Below are 25371 nucleotides of genomic sequence, written 5' to 3'. Positions count from 1 at the left end.
AGTCCAGTTTTCTCCACGAGATTATCAGTAATGTAATGACCAGCAATCATGAATGTCAGCGATCCCAAGTTAAACCTTTCTGACCTTTGAGATAGGTGACTGAAGTGACTGCCACCGACTGACATATGAGGGGGCGATAAATACATTATGGGGTTTCCTAGGCAACTGAATCTTGCAACCTTCACTCGGGACCAATCATTAGATGTGGCTTTCAGGCGTTCATCCTCCCACAGGTGAAGGCGAAACCTGGCTTACTTTTAATGAGACCAATCACAATGTGACTCTGTGACTTTTATTTTCAGGAAGTGTGAAATGCAGCAGCACAGGTTTAGCGGACGGTCTTCTTCTCTGGGAGTGCACCGAGGCCTTTCAAGGCCAGATTCAGTCTGAAAAACCATGCCGGCTGTTAGAAAGAGTACACGGTGTTCTGTGTCTGAGCAAAGACAATGAAATCTTCAAATAATAAGAGAAAACTTAAACCATCCTCGTGGGCAAACTGAGCCCATTCAGCAGCAAATTAAACAAACCACAAAAAAGGAAATGTAATTTAAATGATAATGGGTTTAAACGCTGCACCATTTGTATTATAATAATTTCATAAGTTGAGGTAAGAATACAAGGGATTTATAACGAGCAGCTCCTTTTAAAGACTCAAGATGCTTTTCAGTTCTTATAAGTGGGTGATGCAAGTATTGCCACAGCGGGGCAAAAAGGGGGTTGACACTGAGAGTAAAGCAGGAAAAGATGAAACGGGAGCTTTGCAAAGAGATGGGGGAGGAGGTGGTGTGGCATCAGTATTAATGTTAATGTCAGACTGATCCTGCAATACATGTCATATTGAAAAAGTCACAAATCTGACTCATGAATGCGCTGAAATGCCACTTTGTACCATTTGAAATCATCTCGATTGTGCGCCGTCTTTCCCTTTTTCTGTTTTTTCTCCTTTTTTAATCTTGTAAAGAAGTAGAAAGCAAGGCTTATGTCAGTGCGACCACAGAACAGAACTCAATTATGAGTTTTTCATTGTGTCAGCAGAAAGTGTCTAAAAAGCTGCTCCGTGCTGAGGGAATCCTGATTTCACAGCCGCCCACATGCTCCAGTTCTGTGGAGCTCACACTCCTCTGGCTCCCAGCGGGGGGGCGCGGGATGAATACCGGATTATTACGTTCACGATGATGCAGGATGTCGGCGAGAGCGTGACAGGCAGGGCGAGAAGGAGGAGATATTTTTAATGTAAACTTGTTAAGTCAAGGTGTGAGAGGTGAGAGAAACAGAGGCGGCGCGAGAGGAGCGAGTGCATTATTTATGTATGAGTGCGCTTATTCAAGCTGAGGGAGAAGCGTCTGTTAGTGCTGGTAAACATAATATACGTGACTTAGCCTACTCATTTCCAGCTCTTTATTTCTGTTGTTGGACTACAGTAGCTTTGTATGATTCACAGTTTACTCTGAGCCTTGCTGCAGTCTTTCAGTTTGACGTCTGTGTGAAACAAGCTGCTTTGCTCCCTTTATGCCAACTCTCTTCTTCTGACTGGCTTGTGTCAGGACTAGTTATCACTGGATCACAAAACCCCTCAACCAGTTTCACAGCAGCTGCCAGCATCTACTTGCAAGCCTCAGGGAATACACTTTTTAGTGACCAGTGTTTGCCAGCTGCTTGCCAACTGGTTTCTAGACCTTTATAAAATAAGAGCAGTCATTTAACTGACAAGTGTTTCTGGTGGCAACTATCAAAAGCAGCAGTAGTTAAGATTCAAGATTCAAGAGCTTTATTGTCAATACAGCAGTATACACAGTATACAGCGTACTAAAATGCTGTTTATATTTATAAGTATACAAAAGATATATCTCCAAGAGACATAAAACTAGGAATTACAAATAATTAACATGCTAAATTTCTGTAAAATTAAGGGATAAAGAGGTACTAATTACTAACTATACAATACTATAATGACAACTATACAACACTAACTGTACAATAAACAAAGACAGGACAGAGACTATACAAAGTGGATTGTCCAGTAGGTACTGAATACCAGGTTCAAGTTATTACCAGGATATTGTAGACGAGACAGGACGAAGACATGTGCAAGATGGAAGATGGAAGTTTTTGTTGTTTTTGAGTCTTTTGGTGAGTATTTTAAGGTGTTTGTAAAGGTGTATGTGTGTATCAGTCCTTTGGTGGTAGTGAGTTGAGGGCTCTGACTGCTTGGGGGAAGAAGCTCTTGCAGTGTCTGGTTGTTGTGGTTTTGATGCTGCGAAACCGTCTGCCAGATGGAAGGAGGGAGAACAGTGCATGTGAGGGGTGGAAAGTGTCCCTCACTACGCTGTTTGCATGTCGGATGGTGTGTTTGTCGTAGAGTTGGAAGATGGGTGGGAGAGGGCCTCCAATGATCCTCTGTGCTGTCCCCACTATCCGCTGCAGAGACTTCTTTTCAGCAAAGGTGCAGTTCCAATACCAGATAGTGATGTAGCAGCAGAAGACGCTCTCGTAACTCCATCCCTGTTATAAACATCCATTCAGGCCCAAACTGAAAAAGGTTCAGATCTTTGGACCAAACAGAACTGGAATATTTTTTGGGCAGACACTCGAATTTTAATACATTTTCCCCTCGTATTCCTTAATTTCACTACCACCAGCTACAGTGAGAGACCTATAACGGAAAAACAAGGGCTTTAGATTTTTATTTAAATATTTTATGAGTTTATACTGATGGAGAAAACTCTTGAAAACGGAACAAACTTTAACAAAAAAACTTTTAACAAATTCACATATTTGCAGCCATAAGTGGTTGATAATTTTGAGACCCATATTTCTGTTACAGACTTGTAAGCTTGTTTCATATACACAGAAATTCAGATGCAGGCCAATTTATGTTTAGTAAAGTCAACACAAAGGTCTGGACTGAAGCTATGGTTGAAGTATTTATGATTTTTTGTATGGGGGTGAGGTTTTCCTCACTGAATGAATCATAAATCACAAATCTGTAAATGAACTGGAGCAATTTCTGTGTTTTGAGTGCTTAAAGTACTAAAAGTGACTGTGGACGTCAACCTTTTCAGCAGCATCGCAGTTTAAACTGCGTCATGATTTAGAGTCAGATTTAATCCCAGAGGATTACATCAATCCAGCTGTGTTCAGGGATCAAAGGAGCCCCAAATTAAATTATTTCTCAGCGGAAACAGTGTGAAGTAGGAAGGCAATGGCGAGCGTGGAAAATCCTGTTTTACCCCAAGTGTGTGTGTGCGTGTGGAGAGAGAGCGAGAGACGGGGTCTGTGCTGCATCTGCAGGATTATTAATGTTTGGCGCCACCTAGCGGTTGTGCAGATTTTGCGCAACGACTTTCTCGTGAATGACCAAATGCAAGGCATATTTCTGCTTCTTGAAGATTTGAATATGTTTACTAATTTAAACAATCAGCATTTGCACAAGAACAGAAGGCTCGAGTCTCAAAATCATTTGGGTTTGACTTGATTTGAAGGGCGAAGAAGTGCAGAGTAGATAACATACCAGATAAATATTGAAAAATATGTATGCATGTACACGTCTTTTCATCTTATGCAACAAAAGCATTTTAAATTTATTTAATTACTTAAAATATAAACACTTTAAGTGAATAGTGTATCAAATTTGAATCATTTTAATAGCCTGCATTTCAAATGAAGAGTTTTCCTGATGAACACGGGTGGCTTACTTGCCCTAAAGAACAACAAAAAAAACCCCCTCTGTAACAACAACAACAACAACAACAACAAAAAAATTTTATGAGAACATACATACCCTCACCGTTGTTTCCAGTAAACATAGAAGGACAAAGGTTCATTTGACTTCACCTTTATTTACCCAGGGTGGAGAAATCCAACGTGCATTTAAAATGTTTCTCGGGAACGCTCTGCCCCTCGCTCACACTGATGCACACTGTTGCAGATCAGCCGCAGTCGTGGTTTGTTCGTTTTTGAGCAAATACACAGAAATATTTCGAGGTTAGGTGTCTCTCTCTCTCTCAAGTAACCAGCATCCGACTTCAAAACAGGCCGCTGTAACACGTTTTACTTCCTCTGCTGCGTTTCCAAAAAAGATGAATAAAAATCTGAAGTTTCACATTAGTGGAAGAAACCATAATCAGGTGGGAGCTGGTGTAAGCTCAAACAGTGCAAGCTTTCACTGCACTGGAAAGATCATTAGATTGGTGTCAGGGGGAGCAGAGCAGATGTTTTAGAATTAAATTAAATTCATTTTTTTCTGGTACCAATTGTTCCTTAAAGAAAATTAAAATCAGACAGTTTGGTTTACTGATATTGTCAGTGACATGCGTTGGTCCTGTGTAATCCTGTGAAGTAAGAGGTTTCTGATATTCACAGTAGTAACTTAAAGGTGCTGTGAAATGCTTTAAAATCATAGTGAAAAGCTTGCCAGTGGCAGTACACTGAAACTGACCACAGTAGGCAGAGGCCGGTTTCAGCCACAGCAATACAGACAAAGCCCAAGTGAGACAAAACCATCAAAGTCACGAGGATGTGTCACAAAAAATGTGAAAGTATATTAAAATTACACAATAAAACTTTCTGACATTGTGTCATGATTACACACTTCCACTGTAATATGTAAACATTTGTTTAAAGGAACAATTCACCCCAAATGAACTTAGTGTACCAAGCAAAGCAAGCATGCAGCTAGCTACAGTATCATTACCCCAGGCAAACACCGGGTGAGTTTCATGTGTTACTCTTTGTACGGGTTTGAATACAGGAGCTTTTCAGAGGCAGCGTCTAGTCTGTACGGGATTTTTTTGGGTGGGGAAATTAACGAGATTCTCTGTGCCGTTCTTCTATCTAACATCCTGCCCCTCCTCTTCTGCTCTGCGTAGTGTGAAGAAGAGACGCTGCATCCATAAACAGTGTGGCTCCAACTCAACGATGCACATATGAGTAAAAGGCAAATAAAATGCAAGTTTTACAAACAGAAACTGAAGCACAAACTTTTGTTGGACAGCCGAGACCACTCAGTAGATTATTATCAGATAATTGCTTTAAAAACGCTCTAAAAGCACAAATATAGTCTCGAGGTCCAGTTCAGCGACTCTAATTAGCCTCGCAGACAGCAGCACATGTTGGCACGTCTGTCAGTCAAAACAGCCACGCCAACTCTAAGCCTTGGCAAACGCCCAGACAGGCAAGTTATGCAAAGTTTTACTCACTGAATGTATGAATTTGACTTTTGGGTGAAGTGTCCCTTTAAAACCCTGATTTGGCTGAGTGGAGTGAATGAAGGGTGTAAACGTACACTGAAACCTGTAAATCTATATATTTACTCTAAGTCTCTTGATGTAATTGATCTACTACATTACAGTGTCAAAACACATCTCATTGCCACTCGGTGTCGGGCCTCGTATGAGGACCTCTGTCAGATTTCAGTTGACAAATCTGTAAAACAACAAACAGACAACAAACCAGCGTTCACCGACTCAGAGATCAGGGGTTAGAACCACCTTTAGGTAGCATGCTAATGATGAATGGCCAGTTCACTCAAATCACGACAAAGATTTCCTTTCATGATCCTAGTGGTATGATTTCAGATGTCTGCAGGCAACATAAGTAATGTGTTTTTGTGATTTGAGTGGACTAACCCTTTAAATCTCGGTGGAAAGAGCCTTATGTTTCTGGACGGTCCAGCTGGAAACATCAGATCACATGTTTGACGCTGAATAAGCTGCATGTACGAACAAATAAAGGTCACATATCTCTGAAAGAGAAGTTATTCACAATAACAGAACTTGAATATTTTAAAGTGAAAACATGAAAATAAAAAACAAGATTTATAAATTTGAAAGTCTTTGATGCTAATTTCAGCTGACACCTCAGATGCGACTGGACACGGTCCCCTCGCTCATCTTCAAAAAGAACGACTGCAGATTGCACAGCATGCACTTCTTCTTCTTCTTCTTCTTCATCTTGTTGTTACTTTTTTTGTAAACCCCCTGATATTTTGCCTCTTCGTCCTCCTCCTCCTCCACCCATGGTACCCACGCTCCCCTGTGCTGGCTCGGGTTGGCTCGGGGGTCGTCGGGTGGAAAGTAAACCGGTACGGCTGTTTGGTTGTAGTAGGCGAGCCGGGCCAGCAGCTGCTGGACTACATCTGGCCTCTGGTCTGCCAGGTCGTGCCGCTCGTACGGGTCGCCAGTGATGTTGAACAGCCAGATGTTTTTGTGGACGGAGGATTTCTGGTAAAGTATCGAGCGTTCAAGGTTCCACCAGCGACCGGGTAGAGAGGTGGGAAGCATCTGGGGATCAATGTTTCAAATATTTGTTATAACAATCAATGTGAAATAGAAAAGTAGAATGAAGCTCTCTGAAGCATGCATCAGTACCTGTGGGGGGACCCAATCTCCGTGGCCTGGATCACCTGTCAGCAGCTTCCAATCTCCAACTCTGATGGCCGCCTGGACTGAAGTGTCCCACACCGGCTGTAGTGACTCCAGCCCGAACTGGAGGGTTGGATGGGATTTGGTCAGTGGTATTCCAGGTTGGGATTTGTTCTGGTATGGGAATAATGTCCGCTTGGACTTTGACTTTGAATGTAGTTTGAGCATCTTGGATTTTGGCCGGCTTGACTGTGGCAAGTTCTGGTTCTGGTTCTGGGACGTGGTCCTCCTGAATTTTGTTTTCAAACGGGTTTGGATTGGAGGCTGAGATTTAGGACGGGATGTTCCAGACCCTGACGAAGTGCCACCGATCTTTGGATGCGGTCTGTGATTGGGCAGAGGCCGGTCCCAAGTGTGGGCTTTGGTCTTCTTAGCTTTAGGTGGGGGCTTTGATTTTAGACGAGGCTTGAGCTTCCTTTTGAAGAGGGGCTTAGATTTAGGCTTAGAGGCATGATGGGAAAATGTTTGAGGTTTCTTGGTGGTCTTTGTTTTGAAGGCTAACTTTTGTTTTGGTGGCTTCTTCAGAACCTTCTTCTTTTTCTTCACCTTCTTTAAAACTTTGGTTTTTGAAGTTTTCACTGCCAAATCAAAGAAAACAAAAACTGATCAGGATATATTAAAGATAAATTACCTCTTTTTACCCCGTAATAGTGGTTTGTGCTCATATTTTTCTCTTTCTCTTCTCTCTGTATTTCCTACAGTAAACAAACATTTTCCACCCCGGTGGTAAATTTAGTGACATGAGACTTATCATTTATTAAAAGATAATCTCCTACCAGTTTGAAAAGGTCACTGAGTGCAGAACATTCAGTTGAGAGTACTTCCTAGAAGCACTTTTATTAAAATGGGCGTAGCACTGTTAAGAAATTTTAGATTTTGCGCAACAGCATCAGTGTAACTTATAAAGCTAAGTGTCCCAAATCATTATAAGTGACACTGATGCTGTTCATTTTAAGCCTTTTTTAATAAAGTAAAAATATATTCCTTGCACGTATGAACTCAAGAGCATCAGTTCAAAATATTTAAGAACAGAACAAAAATTAAAGAAAATGGAATATTTGTTTTTTCAGCATTTTCAACACCAGCTTTAAACACCAATAACAACTATTATCCTCAAAGTGTTTTTACATTAATGTAGACTGAAGAGGCGTCCACACTAGCAGCAAGTTGAAACCAGTAAATGTCAATTAAAAGCAGCGGCTTGGTGAAGAGACGTGCAAAGTGGGCAGGGCATGAGATAAGGAACAGGCGCGGTGGTGCGTTGGTCTGACTCAGAGGCTACGTCGAGCTCTGCAAACTGTTGTTTTGTAGCTCTTCCACTAGGGGGCAGAATATGTGGAACGACTGGTTTGTGCTTAACTCTTTGTTTGTGTTGTTGTTATTTTAGTGAAGTGCCATAATGAAGCCTTCGCAGGCTGTTTTTTCTTAATATTTTATTGTTTTTGTCCTTCTTTGTCTTCGCAGCAAGCTCTTCAATCCCTTATTCAGTTGTTCAAGCAAAACTTTTCAACCCATCAGTATTTTACCTTGCAGAGCATCAGCACATTTGAGCTGCTGCTGGTTTTGGGGACTAAAAGCGAGCAGGTCTGCGTCCAGAATTGAATCCAGGTCTTGAGTAATCAAGTCCCAGCTTATTATATAGACTTAAAGACTATTTTACATATTTATTTAAAAGTAGAATGAGAGGCCCACCCTTCAGCGTTCAGGCCCCTCTTCTGTGGAACCAGCTTCCAGCTTGGAGTCAACTCTACTTTTAAGATTAGGCTTAAAACTTTCCTTTGTGATATAGTTAGGGTTGGATCAGGTGACCCTGAATCCTCCCTTAATTAGGCTGCAATAGACATAGACTGCTGGGGGCTGAGTCGAGGGAGACGGCCGCCCCTCCTTGAGCCTGATTCTGACGGATGTTTCTTCCTGTTAAAAGGGAGTTTTTCCTTTCTTTAGGGTCTTTACCTCAAAATATACAAAACCTAAAAAAACCCCACCTTGAGGCGACCTTTGTCGTCACTTGGTGCTATATAAACAAACTGTATTTAATTGATTTGTCAGCATGGCTGCTAATTTTGGATCACTCCGCAGAAGTCCTGTTATGTTTCCTTGCACTTGCGCGATGTGCTGGATTTTCTCCAGTGTGTCAAAACAGCAATTCTTCAACTTTATTTTCATTGTTACGGGAGGTGGAATAAATCTGTGGGATTGCCAATCTGGCAAGGGCGTAAGTCCAGCTGGTGAACCAGGACTGTGTTGACGTGGCTAAAAACACTAATGCGTTTTCAGCACGCTTTGCGACGATACGTGATGGCCACAGTTCAGGCAGTTTCCCTTAAATGTTTTCCCTCAGATGAATCAGGGCGTTACAGCAGAAGTCCACACTGGGAAATGGATTCATGAAAAAAGAAGAGCCTGATCCTGGCCTTACTCTTCACCTGACATTACTTTGGGATGTTTCCGGCTTGGAAACTTTAGAGGTTTCAGCTGAAAACTGCTCAGCTGTAGCTGTAGATCCAGATCTCATCAATCTTGATGAGTTTGAAACAGAAATTTTTTTGAGTTGAGTTTGAGGTCTGAGGTAAAATCCCATTTAAAGTAGTCAGACTTTCAGGGAGCGATCTAAAAATAGCAGTCGTGAAAAAAGCTGTCAGGAAATTCCTGAGAAGAGGACCTCGAACTGGAAACCGGCCAAATTTATATGAGGAAGACTTGTGATTCCTACGTGCCCATTCCTGGACCTTTTTGTTCACACCTCATTAAAAAAAAAGTCCTTTTTTTGCCCCTGTAGTTACCCGAGTTTTCCCCGTCCTGGTTCTTCTTTTCAACTGGAGATTTGTGCAGAGGGTCGATGTTGTGAAGGATCTCCTTACGGGGCGACTCCCTCCCTTCACTGATGGCGGGCCAAACATCAAAACCGTCCAGTCCCTGGCTCTGAACGGAAGGCAAACACTTCATTTACAGTAAGAGATTACAAAGCAGGGTAATGACGGGTATGCTGTGAAAAATACCAGAAGCAAGACTCATACATTTACTGAACACAAATAAAGAACAAGTAATTTCCTTGTAAAAGACGCCACTGACTTTTTGAATTACTATGTTTCCTGTAGCCAAGAAAGCATTGTGTATCTGCTGGCAGCAATGCAAATCTATCCACAGATCAAGCCAACAAAGCTTTTTGGACACTATACACAGACTGCACGGACTTAGAAATGAAAGTAATTTATATCCGAACAAAAACACAAAGCATGTTTGAGGCCAGTGTTTGGAAATGCTGCACTTATCATAATAGGTCCGGCTGATTTATCCAGATGACAGTAAAAGTAAGGACGGCTTTACAGTAGCACTGTTCAGTCTGAGGCCAACACAGAGATGAATAAAGGCAGAGCTCTACATTCATCTCTAACAATGACACAAATAAACTTAACCTGAAATTAGGGGGAGGCAGTAAGCAAGCTGAGTTACCAGAGATTGAGTTCTTTGGCAAGACGACTGGAAAAACATACAGATCCTGAACGGGGTGAGTTTACAGTAACAGAAGAGCTCGTATCGGTATCTCTCTCTGTTTTATAGCACAATAAAATGGTCAGTAACACACTCGGAGAGAGTCGTTTTTCCATGCTGCTTAACTTTTATCCTCCCGTACTTACTGTCTAAGAAGAAACATCGGTGACAAGTGCGAGAAAGTGCAAGCAAACGGCACAAGAAGAACAAAACGCTCCCACAGGTTATTGTTCTGACACAGGCCCACTGACCTGGCTGATGTTTCCTCCGGCCAGGCCCACCAGTGTAGGGAACCAGTCGGTGATGTGCATGAGAGCTTTAGAGACTCGCCTCCTGCGCCTGAGCAGAGGGCTGTGTACGAACCCCACGCCGCGGACTCCACCCTCCCAATATGTACCCTGAAACACAGCCAGCACATTTAATTACATTCTGCTCTCTTCCATTTTGGTTAGCTGAGATTTTTTATATGTTATCTGTAAAACTACTGCGGATGTGTGAAAGGCCTCTGGGTACTTTGGTTGTGAGTCGTCTGCACATCGGTCTTGTTCCTGCACATCCTACAGTTCACATTTGGCATCTGCAGAATTTTAAGGGCCTAGTAAAGAGTTCAGCTCTTTGTTGTGTTTCTCAACCCACCCCTGTGCAGCTTTCTTTAGCACCATTTTTACATATATAAAAAAGACTGAATGGGTTAGCAGAACAACAGGACTAAAGAAATGTCAAAGTAGAGCAGGGCACGTGTTTTCTGGGTTTGAGCTGGCTCAAAATAGGTCACGGCTGATAATCATACAGTTAAGAGAAGGAGTCTGCTACCTGATTTAAAAGAAGTTTGTGTATTTTATTGATATTTTTACCCATTTATTAAACAAAATATTTATTTTAAGGTTGAGTGAAATAAATCCCACTTATAAAAATCAGTCCTGGTGATTTTCCAACCAGGATTTGTCAACTGTGCCTACTGTAGATAAATTATAGACAGTCATGTGCAGCCACATGGTATGCATTACGGAGGGTGAATTGTGGGACATTAATAGGCGCATGTAAAGCTTTGCAACAGCAGTGATGGCATTTGTTACTGGCGCCCACACAGGGGGACAAGTGGACAATTGGAGGAGATCATCCAACCCTAGTCTGCTTAGGACGCTGCTGCATGTCAATCCACACAAATGGCATAAGCCAGTGTGTCCCTGCAGGACACCGCATAGAAGAGATCGATGTTGTTCACGTCACCTACCAGTGGTTTTACAGTTGTGGATAAATGTTGCTACATTTATTATGTAGGTATTAAATTAAATGATATAACCAGACTACAGCCATAATAATATTATCACAAAGCTGATAAAAGGCCATTTATTGTGTTTCCTCATTTAAAACCAATCTTCTGGACTGTAGCTCTTTCATTACATCCCATATTAAGCTTGTCAGGCTCATCTCGAAATAAAAATCTTATAAGGGCAATTTCCTAATTGGTCACAGACTGTATATAAAAGATGACTGTAAGATCCTGATTGTACTATTTTGCACTATTTTTAATGGCCACCAGGGGGTGTCTTCTCTAGCTAAAAAAGGCATTACTGACTGTGCCTTATTTTCTGTCACTCTCACATTCAGAGCAGCAGTTCACAAAGCAGGGAGAGACGTTATTATGACTATGTGGACTTAGATGCTTAGATGCCGTGCAGTTATTTTACCTTACGACCCCGCAGCGGCCAGTTGTTCCCGCCCGTGAAAGGCTGAGCACCGTTGTCGGTGGAGTAGATGATGACGCTGTTTCGGTAGTATCCGTACTTTCTGAGGGCGTAGGTCACGTTTCGGACCGCTTCGTCCACCGTGGAAACCATGCCGGCAAAGTTTCTCCTGGCGACGTTGACCATGTCCCGGAAGGGGTAGATGTAGGACTCTGGAGGATTTAGAGGAGTGTGGACTGCCTGACGGGAAACATTACAGGATATTATTACATGTTTTTAAATTCTATCAACCAACCATCCAAAATCAACTGTAAACAACAAACGTCTGGGCGGCGTGTTTTAAATTAAAATCTTTGAGTCTGTTTGAACAAACTGTCTCAAAAAAGCCAAACAAACAAACACTTCAATGTGGACTGTGTGTTCTCTGAGCGCTCACATTCAGACATAAACAAACATGACACGCAAGCACATCCTGTTGTAAACACTGGCCCCTCTGAACCCCCCTCCACCCCTTTTTTAAAATTTTTGATTGGCTTTAATGTAACCCATCTTCTAAAGATGTTTAATGTGATGACCTCAGCGCCGTACCTGGAAGGACAGCAGCAGGAAGAGCGGCCTCTCTGCAGGGTCATGACTCTCCAGGATCTTGCGAGCTCTCTGTGTGAAGAGCGTGGTCGAGTATTTCCCCTCCTGGCCCCACGCTACGCCCTCATCGTCATGGAGATCGTAGCCACACAAGTCCTTGCCGTCACACGATTCATAACTAGACGCAGATGGAGAAATGTGAGTTATGGAGTAAACACAGTAAAAGACAGAGAGCAATCATGAAAACGGGTAATAATAATAGTTGTGATTTACCTGTAGTAGTCCACACTTCCAGTTAACGAACCAAAGAAAGTGTCAAAACCTTTTCTGGTGGGCAGACATGCTTTCCTAAAGGAAAAAATGATTACTGATTACAGAAGTTTGGAGGGTTTGTAATACAGGCCTGACACCCCAACAACCAGCTGAGCAATGTAGACCATTTTATAGAAGAAATGATCACAAATGATGTGACAACAGCAAAACAAATGTCAAGAACCTGATAATTGCTGTTCCCTTTTACTTCATATCTGTCCACTAACTCCAGTAAGTGAGCTCATTCAGTGCTCTCTTGCTTGAATACCCATTTTTCTTTCTCTTCATACTGTCTGTTGTACAGAATAAGCACAGTAGGGAGTGGACAGCACTATGCCAACTCAGTTCAACCGTAGGAGAGTTTAAAGCTCCAGCGAACTGTAGAATAAAGACCGATTGTGTTGTCTGGCAAGTTTCAGCCTGTGGCCTTCTTCCGGCTGATTCTAAAAAACATATTACAGATAACATTTTAAACAGTAGAACATTTCTATTGGACACGCCCTCAGATCGTTTCAGGTCTCAGGTCATTTCTTGTAGGCGCCTCACTGCGTTATATGTAGACGTATATGATTGATTGATTTGTTTCCACACTACACTGATCATATCTTAAAATGCGTCACTCAAAAAATGCGTCACTGTACACACTTTTAATTTAAAAAAAATTATTGGTTTTACTGAGCGGTCTTTATACATGTAAAATGGCTAACAGCAATAGTTAGCTATTAATATATATTGGCTAACTAAACCATTTTAGTTTCTGACTAATAAAAATAAGCCCCCTCTGCTTATGACCACTGTGGGGTCCAGCTGTGAAACCTTTGATTTAAACACCAAATTTGGTCCAACAACTCCTGTAAATTTCCATAACTTATAATGCTACATACTTCTGCTTGTCATAGCAGGAAAAGCACAGGTGCAGTCAACAGTTACAAAAACGACTCTATTATGATGAGTCCAAGGAAACCATAATTGTGAGCCAGCATGCATAATACCAAAGCGTGTGTGGAGACAGAAAGGTAGGCAGGGACTGGTCTCTTTTTTAATAACACAGTGTGTCACAGCTGAGATAAACAGAAAGACCGTCCTGGGTCATCTCATATTTTAACTAGTCATGAAAAAAAAAAGCAGAGTATCTTTTAGTTCTACGTTTTTAAGAATGTGGACATAATAAAAAAATCATCTTGTCCTTAGCACTTTTTAAAATCCGGTAAATTCAAAGTCAGCTGAACAACACCAAATAACATATTACACCATGTTATTATTTATTTACAAGAAACAAAGTCAAATTGCAGAAGTAGTGTGTGAACAACTAAGTGCACCCTTACTGCTTCCATAATAATCCATAGGTCCATAAGTCCCAGCAAATTCGCTTTAAGGTGCAGAAACCCCAACAGTTACATCTCAGACTCTACAGGCCTCAGTTAGCATGTTAAATGTCAAAGTTAATGAGATTACAATTAGAAAAAGACTGAAAAAGTATGGCTTGTTTGGAAGGGGTGCAAGGACAAGGTCTATTCTCTCTAAAAGGAACATGGCAGCACTGCTTAGGTTTGCAAAGTTGCATCTGAACAAACCACAAGACTTCTGGAACAATGTTGTTTAGACAGACGAGACCAAAGTGTAGATGTCTGGTCATTTTGCAGAGCATCACATTTGGTAAAACCAAACACAGCACATCAGCACAAATATCTCATATCAGCTGTCAGCCATAGTGGTGGAGGGGTGATGATTTGGGTTGCTCAGAGGACCTAAGCAGCTTGCAGTCACTGAGTTGACCACGAACCCCTCTGTATACCAGAGTATTGTGGAGTCAGATGTGAGGCCATTTCTTCGACTGCTAAAGCTTGGCCCAAATTGTGTCACGCAAAAGGACAGCGATCAAAAGCACGACAGCAAGTCTACAACAGAACAGCTAAAAAAGATGTTGCCATGGCTCAGTCAAAGTCCAGACCCCAATCCAATAGAAATGCCAAGGCATTGTCATGGCAACTGTACATAAACAAATGCCAGCAAGCCCCAACGGACTGAAGCACTCCTGTAAAGAAGAGTGGGCCAAAATTCCTTCACGATGATATCAGAAACTGATAAAGTCATATGGAAAAAGATTACTTCAAGTTAAGTAGTCCAGCTACTGAATCATGACTGCATCACTGTTTCTCCACCATCTTTGTGTCAGCAGCCTTTTCACCAAACAATGTTTCTCCAAGTTATACTGAAGGCTCCCTCTCACCTGTAGAAACCCAGGTGCCACTTGCCAACCATATGTGTGGCGTAGCCGGCCTCGCGAAGCCTCTCAGGCAGAGTGTCCATGTGCGAGGGCAGACAGCTGGGCTGTCTGGGTCTGATAATGGAGTGCTGTAATCCCGTGTGGATCTGATATCTGGAAGAAAGAAAAAAGGAGCTGTTAGTGGGTGTGTAACAGGCGAGCCGCTCAGGCAGGAGCTTCCGTTTGGCCTCAGAGAAGACGCGGGAAGCTCATTATTAATCCTGGCTGCAGTTCAGGGCCTAATCAATAAACGCATTATTCAGAGCAGCTACCTCATTTGAAACAGGAGCTTCACATGCAGTCATTTCCTCCTCATTTCACACATTTAAAGCCCTCTCTAATTCTTTAACGTGATTCTTGTGCTTCTCTAACATGTGAATTTAACTGCTTAGAGTGAATAATATCCTAAAAAAAAGACATTCTTGTAAATAAATGACCCACAATTTAATGTGCTGATTTAAAACTGGCTTAATATGAGTGTGGATTAAGACAGTTGGCAGTGAATGAAAAACCGCTTGTTGGAGTTTCAAAATCCAACAGAAAACAGATGCCTTCAAGAAAGAGATTAATACAGAAAACAATTCAAAGCAGCCCAACTCGTCGCGACTGATGGCGGCTCCTCCTGAGCCTGGTTCTACTAGATGTTTCTTCCTGTTAAAAGGGAGTTTTTCCCTTCCCACTGTATTCCCACTGTTTTAGTCTAAAATTTTAGAGATTTTACATTTTAGAGCATAAATAAGGATCTTTTAACTGAAATGTAATCTTGTTTTGTAATTCAAACGGGTCATATTTATTGTTCGTATTTTAGTATCTCTGCATTTAATTTTAGACATATGGGCAACTCTTGTTGTAATTTGGTGCTGTACAAAGAACATTTCATTTAATTGTGCAATCAAAAAGCATTCAATCTATAATGCCCCCTGTGAGCTGTGATATACTTGAAATGAAATGTCAAATGCTTCAGATGTGGTGAAAATGCAATTAGTACAATGTGTAAAGGGGGAGTTATTGCCCACAACAAATAAAAACTGCTGGCTAATAACTGCCGAGCACCAATCCTAAAGGAAAACCCGACACAACAAGCACAGCTGGAAGAAAAATGGAAAAAATGCCAAGACTCAAAGCGCTGACGCAAAGCTTCGAATGAACCCATCAACAGGGTAGTTTAAGTTCTGGAAAGAATGTGGATACACTTCAAACGCTTTTTAATGTGGTAATAGCTTAATGTTGTAAATTTCTTACCATTAAAATGGAACAATCTGACAGTACATCCAGACAAATAAGACCAGAGGATATGGATTATAGCAGTTACACGCTATAAATTAATTAATGAGTCAATATTCAAACGGTTTTGATAATAAGATAATGATTTAAGATCTTTTTAAGTGTTTTTTTATACTGACATGAGAAAACAATATTTATTGGTGTACAAGAGGCAGTTTATTAAGAGACTGGGCTAAATGTTGGCAAAATAATGTAAAGACTTCTGATATTTACTGTAGGAGGTCAGTAAAGGTGTGTTTGTACCTGCCAGTAATGAGCTGGCTGCGTGACGGCGTGCAGATCGGCTGAACGTAGTAGTTTTCCAATTTTACGCCTTCTGCTGCCAGTTTGTCCAGAGTGGGAGTCTTGATGGTCGGGTTGTGGTAACCGATATCATTGAAACCCTGCAACAGATTCATGATTGCATCAAAGACTTTGTGTTTTAGAATGTCACTTTAATTTGCCAAATATATACTCAGTGATTCCTATAGTATCCTGTAAGGAAGTAATGGGTCCAGGTGTGTGCAGCCTACCTTTCCTTGTGTTTCTTTTGTCTGTATTTTTTATGGTACAGTTTTGTTTGTGAGCTGGAAACAGTGTTGCAACAATTCCAGAGAAGCTCTATCAGAAGCATGCTTCATTACTCAGCCCCACAGTGGTTTTTAAGGCTTGTGAGTCATTTTAAGATGCTGGGTCCTGTTACAATACTAGTAGGAAACAATACTTTTTGCTTCCTGAGACACTTAATACTGACCTATGAATCATTTAACCATCAAAAACAGCACATAACTCAAGGGATGAACCAGTGTTGTGTCTGCACATAACAGACCACTTTAGAAAACAACATTTTAAATCCTCACTTTAGGCACTTTCTTTCTAATAGCCTGTCCCAAAACACATTTGTTCCCATTTTGTTAGCCGAATCTTTGAAAAACATTTTTGGACCAGCAAGGACATTCTCACAGCGCCATTAGCCAAAAACTTGGCACATCGCGCCATGGTGTGCAACGTGTCCTTAAAAAAAACACGAGGTAACAGGAGAAGTGGAGAACAAAATAAGAAGTGAAGTGAATTCAGAATTTAAAAATTTAGTTTCAAATTGTCATCAGTATGAATGAAGTAGGTCAGGAGAGATGTAACAGCAGTGAACAGCATAGTCTACACAATACACAATACAACACTATCAGTCATAGATTGGCCTCCCCAGAGCCCAGACCTCAACTTTAATGCAGCAGTGTGGGATAATCTTGATAGATTGGAGAGCCAAAGGCAGCCAACAACCAAAGAAGAAGGAGGTTGAAGAACTTTTCCTGAAGACTACTTACCTAAGAGAGCTAAGGCTGTGTTGAAGAATGAAGATGGTGATGTCAAATATTGACTTCAAGCTCATCAGATTTGTAGAAACTCTGTTTTTGCCTTGCAGACTATTTGAGGCTGCATTTCCATGTATGTTTGCACCTTTCAATATATTGCTGCATTTATTTTCCATTTTCATACCAACATTTAAAGAAATTTTGTGTGGCTCAAGACTAATGCACAGCTCTGCACATAAAATGCTCTGTACAAACTGGTCTAACTGTTAAGTTGGTTTTTGTAAGGACCGGTCTGCAAAAGCGTAGTCTTAACTTCACCTGGCCTCACTGATGTGATGATGGTTGCTTCCTAGCAGCCTGCGCTGTCTTGGCAATGTAGCATTTCTGATTTGCAGCAATTATACAAAATCAAAGCTAAGCTAACAAAAAGTCCATTTCAACAACAGTGAAATAAGAAAATTAACAGAGGTGTACAGACAGCGGCAAAACATTTGGTTGCTACGCAGTATAAATGTGATCTGAACAAGAAAGGAGGTTCACAGGAAGTGAACGAACAGTTACTCTAATATGGAGTTCCTTCAATCAGAAAACAAAAACTGAAAACAAAACAAACTAATAAAAAACAGTGGAAAGACAGAGACATCTCAAAATCAGCTGCTCGTCAAGAGTAGTATTTTATGTGGGAAGTAGAAGGTTAAGCTGTGTAACTTTTAGACTGGACCCGTGTATGTCTTACAGTTTGCATGAGAGGATCTGCTTGGTTTTAAGTAAGCGTGACGGGACCTGTGGATTCATGTGTATGTCACTGCCAAAACGCTGCAGCTGTCACCGGGTCTGTGGGTTACTCTTTCTTCTGCGTGTGATAGTCTTGATCCTTAAGCTGAGCTGCTGCGTGGCGAAAACGAAGAAGTCGAACCATACCAAGTACTTAGAAACAATAAAAACTGACCACTGTGCTTCTAATGTGTGCTTTAATAAACTTTCAACCAATCTGACTTACACATAGTGTCCTCACTGTTTGTTGGTTTTTTGGGAGGACTGCACGCGAGCACCTAGCCACACACAGTCCTCAATGACACTGCGGTGCAACATACTGAGTTTAAAAAAGCACAACAGGAGCGTGGATCTGTGGTACCTGCAGCTATCGGCATCCACGGCTAAAAATAATCCCCAGTTTAAAACAACAACTTATGACCGACTAACCTGAAATCCAGGGTTCTGGTTCTGATTCCAAAGTTGTGAATATCTTGTCTGTAACATCTGTTTTCATGCGGTGGATACGTGAAACCACATTTGAGACGGACTTGCCAAATTGAAATTCAGATTTAAATCAGAGAGGTTATACTCAGAGAGGCGTTAAGTCCTCCTGTGCTGCTCTCATGCATGCTGTTTAATTCATTTCACTGCTTTTAAACCAGATTTTTCAGCTACTTTCACACATATGGTTGTAAATGTTTTGGGAATGATTTGATTACTATACCCAATAATATATATTTATGCAAATACTATGATGTGTTTCCTCGTTTCAGTGGCACCGTCCAAGCATTTTGATTCAAGAAAACGAACTACCACGACTCTGTCACACACACCTGATCATCGGTGAGGATGAATACGATGTGCGGCTGGTTCTTCTTCTTCTGCGCCGTCTCGTCAGTCTGCTGCTGTATCTGGTTGTTCGGGGGCCGATGAGCCGACAGGCAGTCGAGGGTGAGCAAAACACTCAGCACAGTCAGAGCCGCAGCTGCAGCAGCAGGGGCAGCCTGCATCCTTACAGCAGGAGCTCTGCGGGAAAGAATGACAACAAGATTATAACAATACGGCGACAACTTCTACGAACAAAACACCAGGGAAGAGGAGCTCAAAAATGTTAGACTCAGCACAAATTCACACAAGCCTGCCATCAGTGGGGTGACTGACTGTAGATCACGAAACCACATTTGAGACAGTCTTGCCAACTTGGCTGCAACTGTGATCTGAAACACTTCCATCTGGTGGACAGAGAGCTGAAACTCTGAGGAGGGCTTTCAGCTATTTACAATCTCTGGAACTGAGTAGCATTAATAGAAAAAATAAAGAAAAACGATGAAAATATTACGTGGAACCGAGAGAGAGCAGAAACAGGGCGTTTGGAAGTGTTGGAAGAGAGCTTTACTTACTTTTCTTTGATCATTTGCTGATTCACTTCACATTTTACACCCTAGGAGTGTCAAACGGGGATAAACTCCTCTGTCACTGGGGATATGGTGTTATAACAGCTGGATGATAACGGTCGCGCTTAGGAATGCATCGATGCTTGGAGCACGTTACGCGCTTTCTAATGTCACATATCAGACCTTTCTGGCAAACTCCGGTTAGTGTTTCTCAGATGTTCCCAAAGAAAAACTGCCTGAATGAATTCTAATACTTGAAATGTATGGCTGTGTTTGCACTGCTGTATTTCCTCAGTGCAGCCTCATGTTCATGTTCATGTAAACTTCTACACCCCTCTTTCAGTTTAAACCACTTTTTCAGGAATTAATCAGGATAAAACCTAACTGACGCCCCGATGGTCCAGAGACAACAGAGAGTATGTAATGCAAGTTGATTGGTCAGCAGCTGACGGTGTTTCCAAAACCACACCCACGCCTTCACCTGTAAAACAATGAAGTTAACCCTCACTGACTTCAAACTTTTCTTGCTGTCAGTATTTTCACTTTAAATCGTGTGATGTTAGTGAAAGAAAGACACATTTCTCTGTAGTGTGGGAAACACAGCATGTGCATCAGGAGTCAGATTTATGGCCAAAAAGGGATGCAAATGAGTGAGTCTCTCTGTACTTTAATCACAATCTAAACCTTCATTAGTTTTATCCCACCACTAAGACGAGCCATCTTTCCACCTTTTACATTGTGACAGAAAAGCTGATGCTCGTTTCATTTGCAACAGATTTCATGCAAATGTTGCTGCAGGCTGACAGCAGTCGTCCTGCTTTCTCAGCATGAATAACTGCAGACAGTACTCCACTACATTTATTCAAAAACCTCACTTGCTTGTCATTTCTCTCAAACCGGTCGTAACAGATGGCCCCGCCCCTCCCTGAGCCTGGTTCTGCTGGAGTTTTCTTCCTGTTAAAAGGGAGTTTTTCCTTCCCACTGTTGCCAAAGTGCTTGCTCATAGGGGGTCATATGATTGTTGTTTTTTTCTCTGTATGTATTATTGTAGGGTCTACCTTACAATATAAAGCGCTTTGAGGTGACTGTTGTTATGATTTGGTGCTGTATAAATAAAGTTGAATTTTTAGATTTAAATCTAAATCTAAACTGAGTAATAACTTATGTGATGCTACTATGGATTATACTACCCAGAGGTATATAAAGTACACAGGATTTCCCTGCATATAAAACTTTTTGGTGCTCACCTAAACAACATTTTGGCCTTCCGCTAATAAACATATACATTTTTGCTCACCGAATGCTGAAACAAAGCAAGAAAATGCACATACCTGTTTTAAGTAAGGTAAAATAGACTCACTTTGTTAAATAAATGCAGACCAATCGTGTTTGCGTGCATATTTGCACCCTCAACTTCCCACCAGAGCCAGAAAAAACATGATATAGACATGAAAACTAGCTTGTTTACACGGGTCAGTAAAGGTCTGAGCTGCGGACGGGGGAACCAGTAGGTAAAATGTTATTTTTGGAAACTGGTGAGAATTTAATTTTAAACTCAGGGAACATCAGAGCTGATAAAGCTGTAAAAAGACTGTGAACAACATCTTTTAACAATAATTCCTTTTTTTTTAAACAAGTCCGCCTTCTTGGCTGGAAAATGGCTTATTGTGAAATACTTGACCACATTCATGGAGTTTCTAACATATTTTAGAACTATGTGTGCCATGTTTCTCTTCAACTGTTCGATGTGTAGCCCATTGTTAACTTTATCTTGGTGAGTGTGTCTCTCTCCTGGCTCACACTGAGGGCTGCTGTCAGTCTTGACTGATCTGATGAGTGAGTCACTTGTTAATAGATGAGTAAAATAACCTTTACAAGCCGTGAATGCTCTTTGATACTTGCTCAAATTGCCAGTGTTTAAACAATATTAAATTATCCTTGACATTAAATAGTAACAAGGTTCAAAAAGGATCTTTTTAAACTCTCTAATCTTTTTTTCTCAAAGCAAACTGTAACCGAGCGCTCTTTAAGAGGAAGGGTAACCTCAGACTGTTTTATCTGTATCATCTACGACATGTTTATTAACTTGAAAGCCAAGAAGACCATGTAATGTTGATTTTATATGTAAGCTGACGAAAAGCAGCTGTCTCAGCTTGATTGTAGAGTACTGGTTTCCAACTACTGCTGAGATACAGGTACTCATGGGAAAAGAAGCAGAGTAGTCTGAGTGACTCCTTTCCTGCCTTGAGTGTCTTAGTTCAGAAGCTCTGACTAACCTTATATAGCCTAGTTTTGCTTTGATGGAGTTAGTATATATTTAAATGCAGTATTTATCAGAAATAATAATAATAAAACTGTAATAATACTATATTAAGTCTGGTATCAGACTACATCCAGGTCGAGATAACTCAAGTCAGCATCGTTCATCTTCTCCTCACCTCTGCTGTGTTATTTCAAAGCCAGGCCTGAATCAATACCTCGATAAAAGGATCAATGGGAGTGAACGGCTCTTCTCCCCCCTCCTCTTCTCTCTCCTTCTTCTTCCTCTTCAGTTCATTCCTCACCCTTCGGCTTCTTCTTCTTCAGCTCGGAGAAAGCCTGGTTTGCAGAAAAGTTTGCAAAAGACGCCGCATGTCCTTTGAGTTTCCACCAGAGCCTCCTTCCTCCAGTCTGAAGAGTGCCTTCTCTCCCCGCAGATGAAATACGAGCGAAGGACAGCCGCACAGAAACGCGCTCCCACCTCCGGCCTGACCCGCCAAAATAAAATACGCTCGAACCACCGTTCGTGTCCGTGAAGTCATTTTAAAGGCATCAACAATCATTATAGCATTATTTACTGAGGCTAACACACTATAACTGTGTTGTATGAATACTGCTGCTGTGAATGAAAAGAAACTTCCTCCAGTTACCATAGTGACCACTGCAGGGCCGTAAATGAACTGTGATGACGTCAACAGGCTGAACAACAGGAGTATTTCACGTGTAAACTGTCACAATAAAGCATTATTAATGACATACAACTCTTATATCACTTAAACAAATATTCCTGATAAACAGTGAATTAACTTCCTGTCCTGCAATCAGCATTTTCTTTTATAAATTTATTTTTTGGGGATAGGTTGGGGACTCTTTTACCTCTAGTAGGCAGTAAATAATAATTAAGTAATATGGCGAGGTGTATTTTTGACCTAAATTTAGCTAAATGCTTCAGATCCTGAATTCAAATCTTAAAAAAATCTTATTTAGTCGGTAGACGTTATAAAGGAGTTTTATCGGAGTTGTTTGTTGATCTATGGCATGTTTATGTCCCAGTGACGAACTGAATTTCATTTTATTTAGATAATAATTTTATAAAAAACTGCCTAAAGGCTGTGCAGCTGCAGAATAACAAGACTTCAAGGACTGCTCCAGATTAAATGTTTGTTAAAAACAAACAAACAAACAAACAAAACCACTCTTAGGTAAGAGCTCTCGTTAAGTTCTGTATTAATTTGGAAATTTCCCTGCTTAACATCCGCTCCTCTTGACTTTATTTCTGTAGCTTAACGCTTATGGAAACCGGTAATAAAGCCGCAATAAATGCCGTTTCTTTCAACGGCTTTAAGTCGCTTTAATGTGTTTTTTGTAGTGTGAATACTGACACCGTCACCTTGTTCGTGTCTCCGGGAATAAGGGCAGGACTTCAGCCGAGCAGCCTGCCTGCAGGCTGGACTGTTAAACAGGCAAAAGGAGTCCGCTGGCACTCGCAGGAAGCCTGGAATTTCTTTTAGGGCAACATGCTGTAAAAATGCAAAATAAGGATCAAGTGATCCCAAAATATTCAGGATGAGGCAGGAAAATATGTTACATTAATCAAAAAAAAAGAAAAAAAAGAAGCTCCATTCAACTCTTATTAAAAATCAGAAAAAAATGGATAATACCAAAAATCTAAAGACCACATGTGCAGACAAATATGAGAAAGGTGGCATTTAGAAGTCTATGTGCTAGATGGAGTCTGTTATTTCTAAATGTACCTACATTGTAGACAGTGGGTCTTACAAAACAAGAACACGTCACCAGTATGAGGGCTTCATAGTGCTGAGTTGCTCGTTTTTATCTTTGTTTCCAGCTTTGGATTGTTACATTTGGAAACAGTTTTCATTTAAAACGCTCAGTTACTTTATTATATAATTGAGACGTTTGTTTGATTTAAATTCAAACCTGGCAAAGTTTTGTAGAGAAGGTTGTTCAGATGTTTTGCTACGATGTCTTTAGATATTAGATTTTACACTCATCCACAGAGACAATAAGCACAAAACAAGGGCGCCACAGAGGCTGTGTTACTCAAGACATGCTGGAGCTGTTTCATTTGGCCCCTTAATTTATTTTGAAAGTTAAAAGAGAAATCATGTTTTTCCAAGCTGTGCCACTTTTGTCCATGGATGGATGGATGGATGACTGACGGTGGTTATTCAGAATATCTTAGCAAAATCTAGTGAGACTCTTATCTTGGTGGAAGGAGCTCTTCTGAAATCCCTCTTTAAATGATACTATTTTGTCTCTATCCAAATAGTCCCAACTACAGTGGGACCCTCTGCGTGTGCTGCGTCCTGTGCCAAGTTTCCAACAAACAAAGCGTTGAAAGAGGCTGTGCGTGATTTATTAAGGCCTGATTCACTGGCAGTGAGCAGTACATGCAGGAATACTGCCAGACATTGTTACTGCTCCCTCAGTTGCTCACCCAGTAAGCCACAGAATTTCTGTTCCTAATTTCTCTAATAAAACAATATCAACACCCAATCTGGGAATTCATGGAGATTATAATGTGCCTATAATGGAATTTATCCATTGCAGCTATTGAAGTCCATTTCTGATATAAAAAAATGAGAGAAGGTAAATGAATAATCATAGAAATTGTCATCATTTTTATTATTGTCATTATGTCTGTTTTGACTTTGATTTTTAAAAGTAGAAGCTGTATCATAGTAAACAAATAGTCAAACATTGAGACTTTCTCTGACTAAGCCGGCGATGTCCACAGCCCACGCTGATCTTAAGTGGGTCAGCACAGTGAAACTCCTCTTTCTGTTTCTTTAAAGAAACTTACATTTAATCAATAAGATTTCCTAATATAAGAAAAAGAAGCACAATTACAACTGTGCATCTCATGTTTTCTACTTGATAAAGAAATGCTGCTGTAGTAAATTAAAGAAATCTGTCCGCATATAAGAAGTAATTGTGTAAAATAATAAAATTAATTACTTAATTACTTTGGTGTAGTATGTATGGCCATGGGGGAGGTCATTATCAGTAGGAAAAGCTTTAAAACACTTAAAAATTCAAAGTTCATGTACAGTGGGCCAGATTGGACTCTTCCCCTGGCCAGTTCATGGTCCCCAGGCATTATGTTTCACAGCCCTGGTCTAAGCAGTCCATTTATTGATGAAGAAATATATGTGTTGGGTCAGGATTATTAATGAAATTCCACTTCCAGACTGTAAAAACATACTGTAGTTTTGATTCAGCTGACTGAAAAGCTAATAGTCACATGGATTTTAAATTCTGATTTTGACTCACTTTGTATTTTGATTTCTTGAGCAAAATCAGCATCCGTGTATTTATTTGTAAAAACAGTTTAAATAGTGTGTTAGGCATCTCTTTAGTCTATTAATTAACCTTTACCGATTAACTCTAAATTTGTTCCTTTTTGTTAAAAATGTAAAATGCCGCGTTACTTTATTTATATGATAATAACCTTTGTATTGAAAAAATAATGGCAGATGGATGAGTGGAAACCTTTCTGTCTAATAAAACAGCTCAGCCTTAACTGAGGACCTTTTCCTGTCAGCTATTCTCATCATTTACAGCTTCCAACTTTTATTCTTCTTGGACTGTATTACA

At 40.7% G+C, this 25371-nt stretch overlaps 1 protein-coding gene across 2 annotated transcripts; it reads right to left on the bottom strand.

Annotated features, from left to right (window-relative positions):
- Positions 1-3625: 3625 nt before the first annotated feature.
- On the bottom strand, positions 3626-22382 carry LOC116331646 (arylsulfatase I-like). 2 transcript variants are annotated; one of them, XM_039602719.1, is made up of 12 exons: positions 21969-22382; positions 18931-19123; positions 16293-16432; positions 14730-14879; positions 12461-12535; positions 12191-12365; positions 11606-11842; positions 10166-10312; positions 9206-9344; positions 6369-7000; positions 5858-6281; positions 3626-5710 (listed from the first exon to the last, which is right to left on the bottom strand). In XM_039602719.1, exons 2-11 carry the CDS (start codon positions 19105-19107, stop codon positions 5859-5861), a joined length of 2295 nt encoding a protein of 764 aa, XP_039458653.1. In that variant the 5' UTR covers positions 19108-19123; positions 21969-22382; the 3' UTR covers positions 3626-5710; position 5858. The 2 variants fall into 2 exon arrangements, with proteins under 2 accessions (XP_039458653.1, XP_039458654.1); XM_039602720.1 differs by having other exon boundaries at positions 3626-6281; positions 21930-22382.
- Positions 22383-25371: the final 2989 nt, after the last annotated feature.

The sequence above is a fragment of the Oreochromis aureus genome, linkage group 18 (assembly GCF_013358895.1).
Source record: "Oreochromis aureus strain Israel breed Guangdong linkage group 18, ZZ_aureus, whole genome shotgun sequence".
Taxonomy (NCBI): Eukaryota; Metazoa; Chordata; class Actinopteri; order Cichliformes; family Cichlidae; genus Oreochromis; species Oreochromis aureus.
This window is presented reverse-complemented; position numbering and strand designations above follow the sequence as displayed.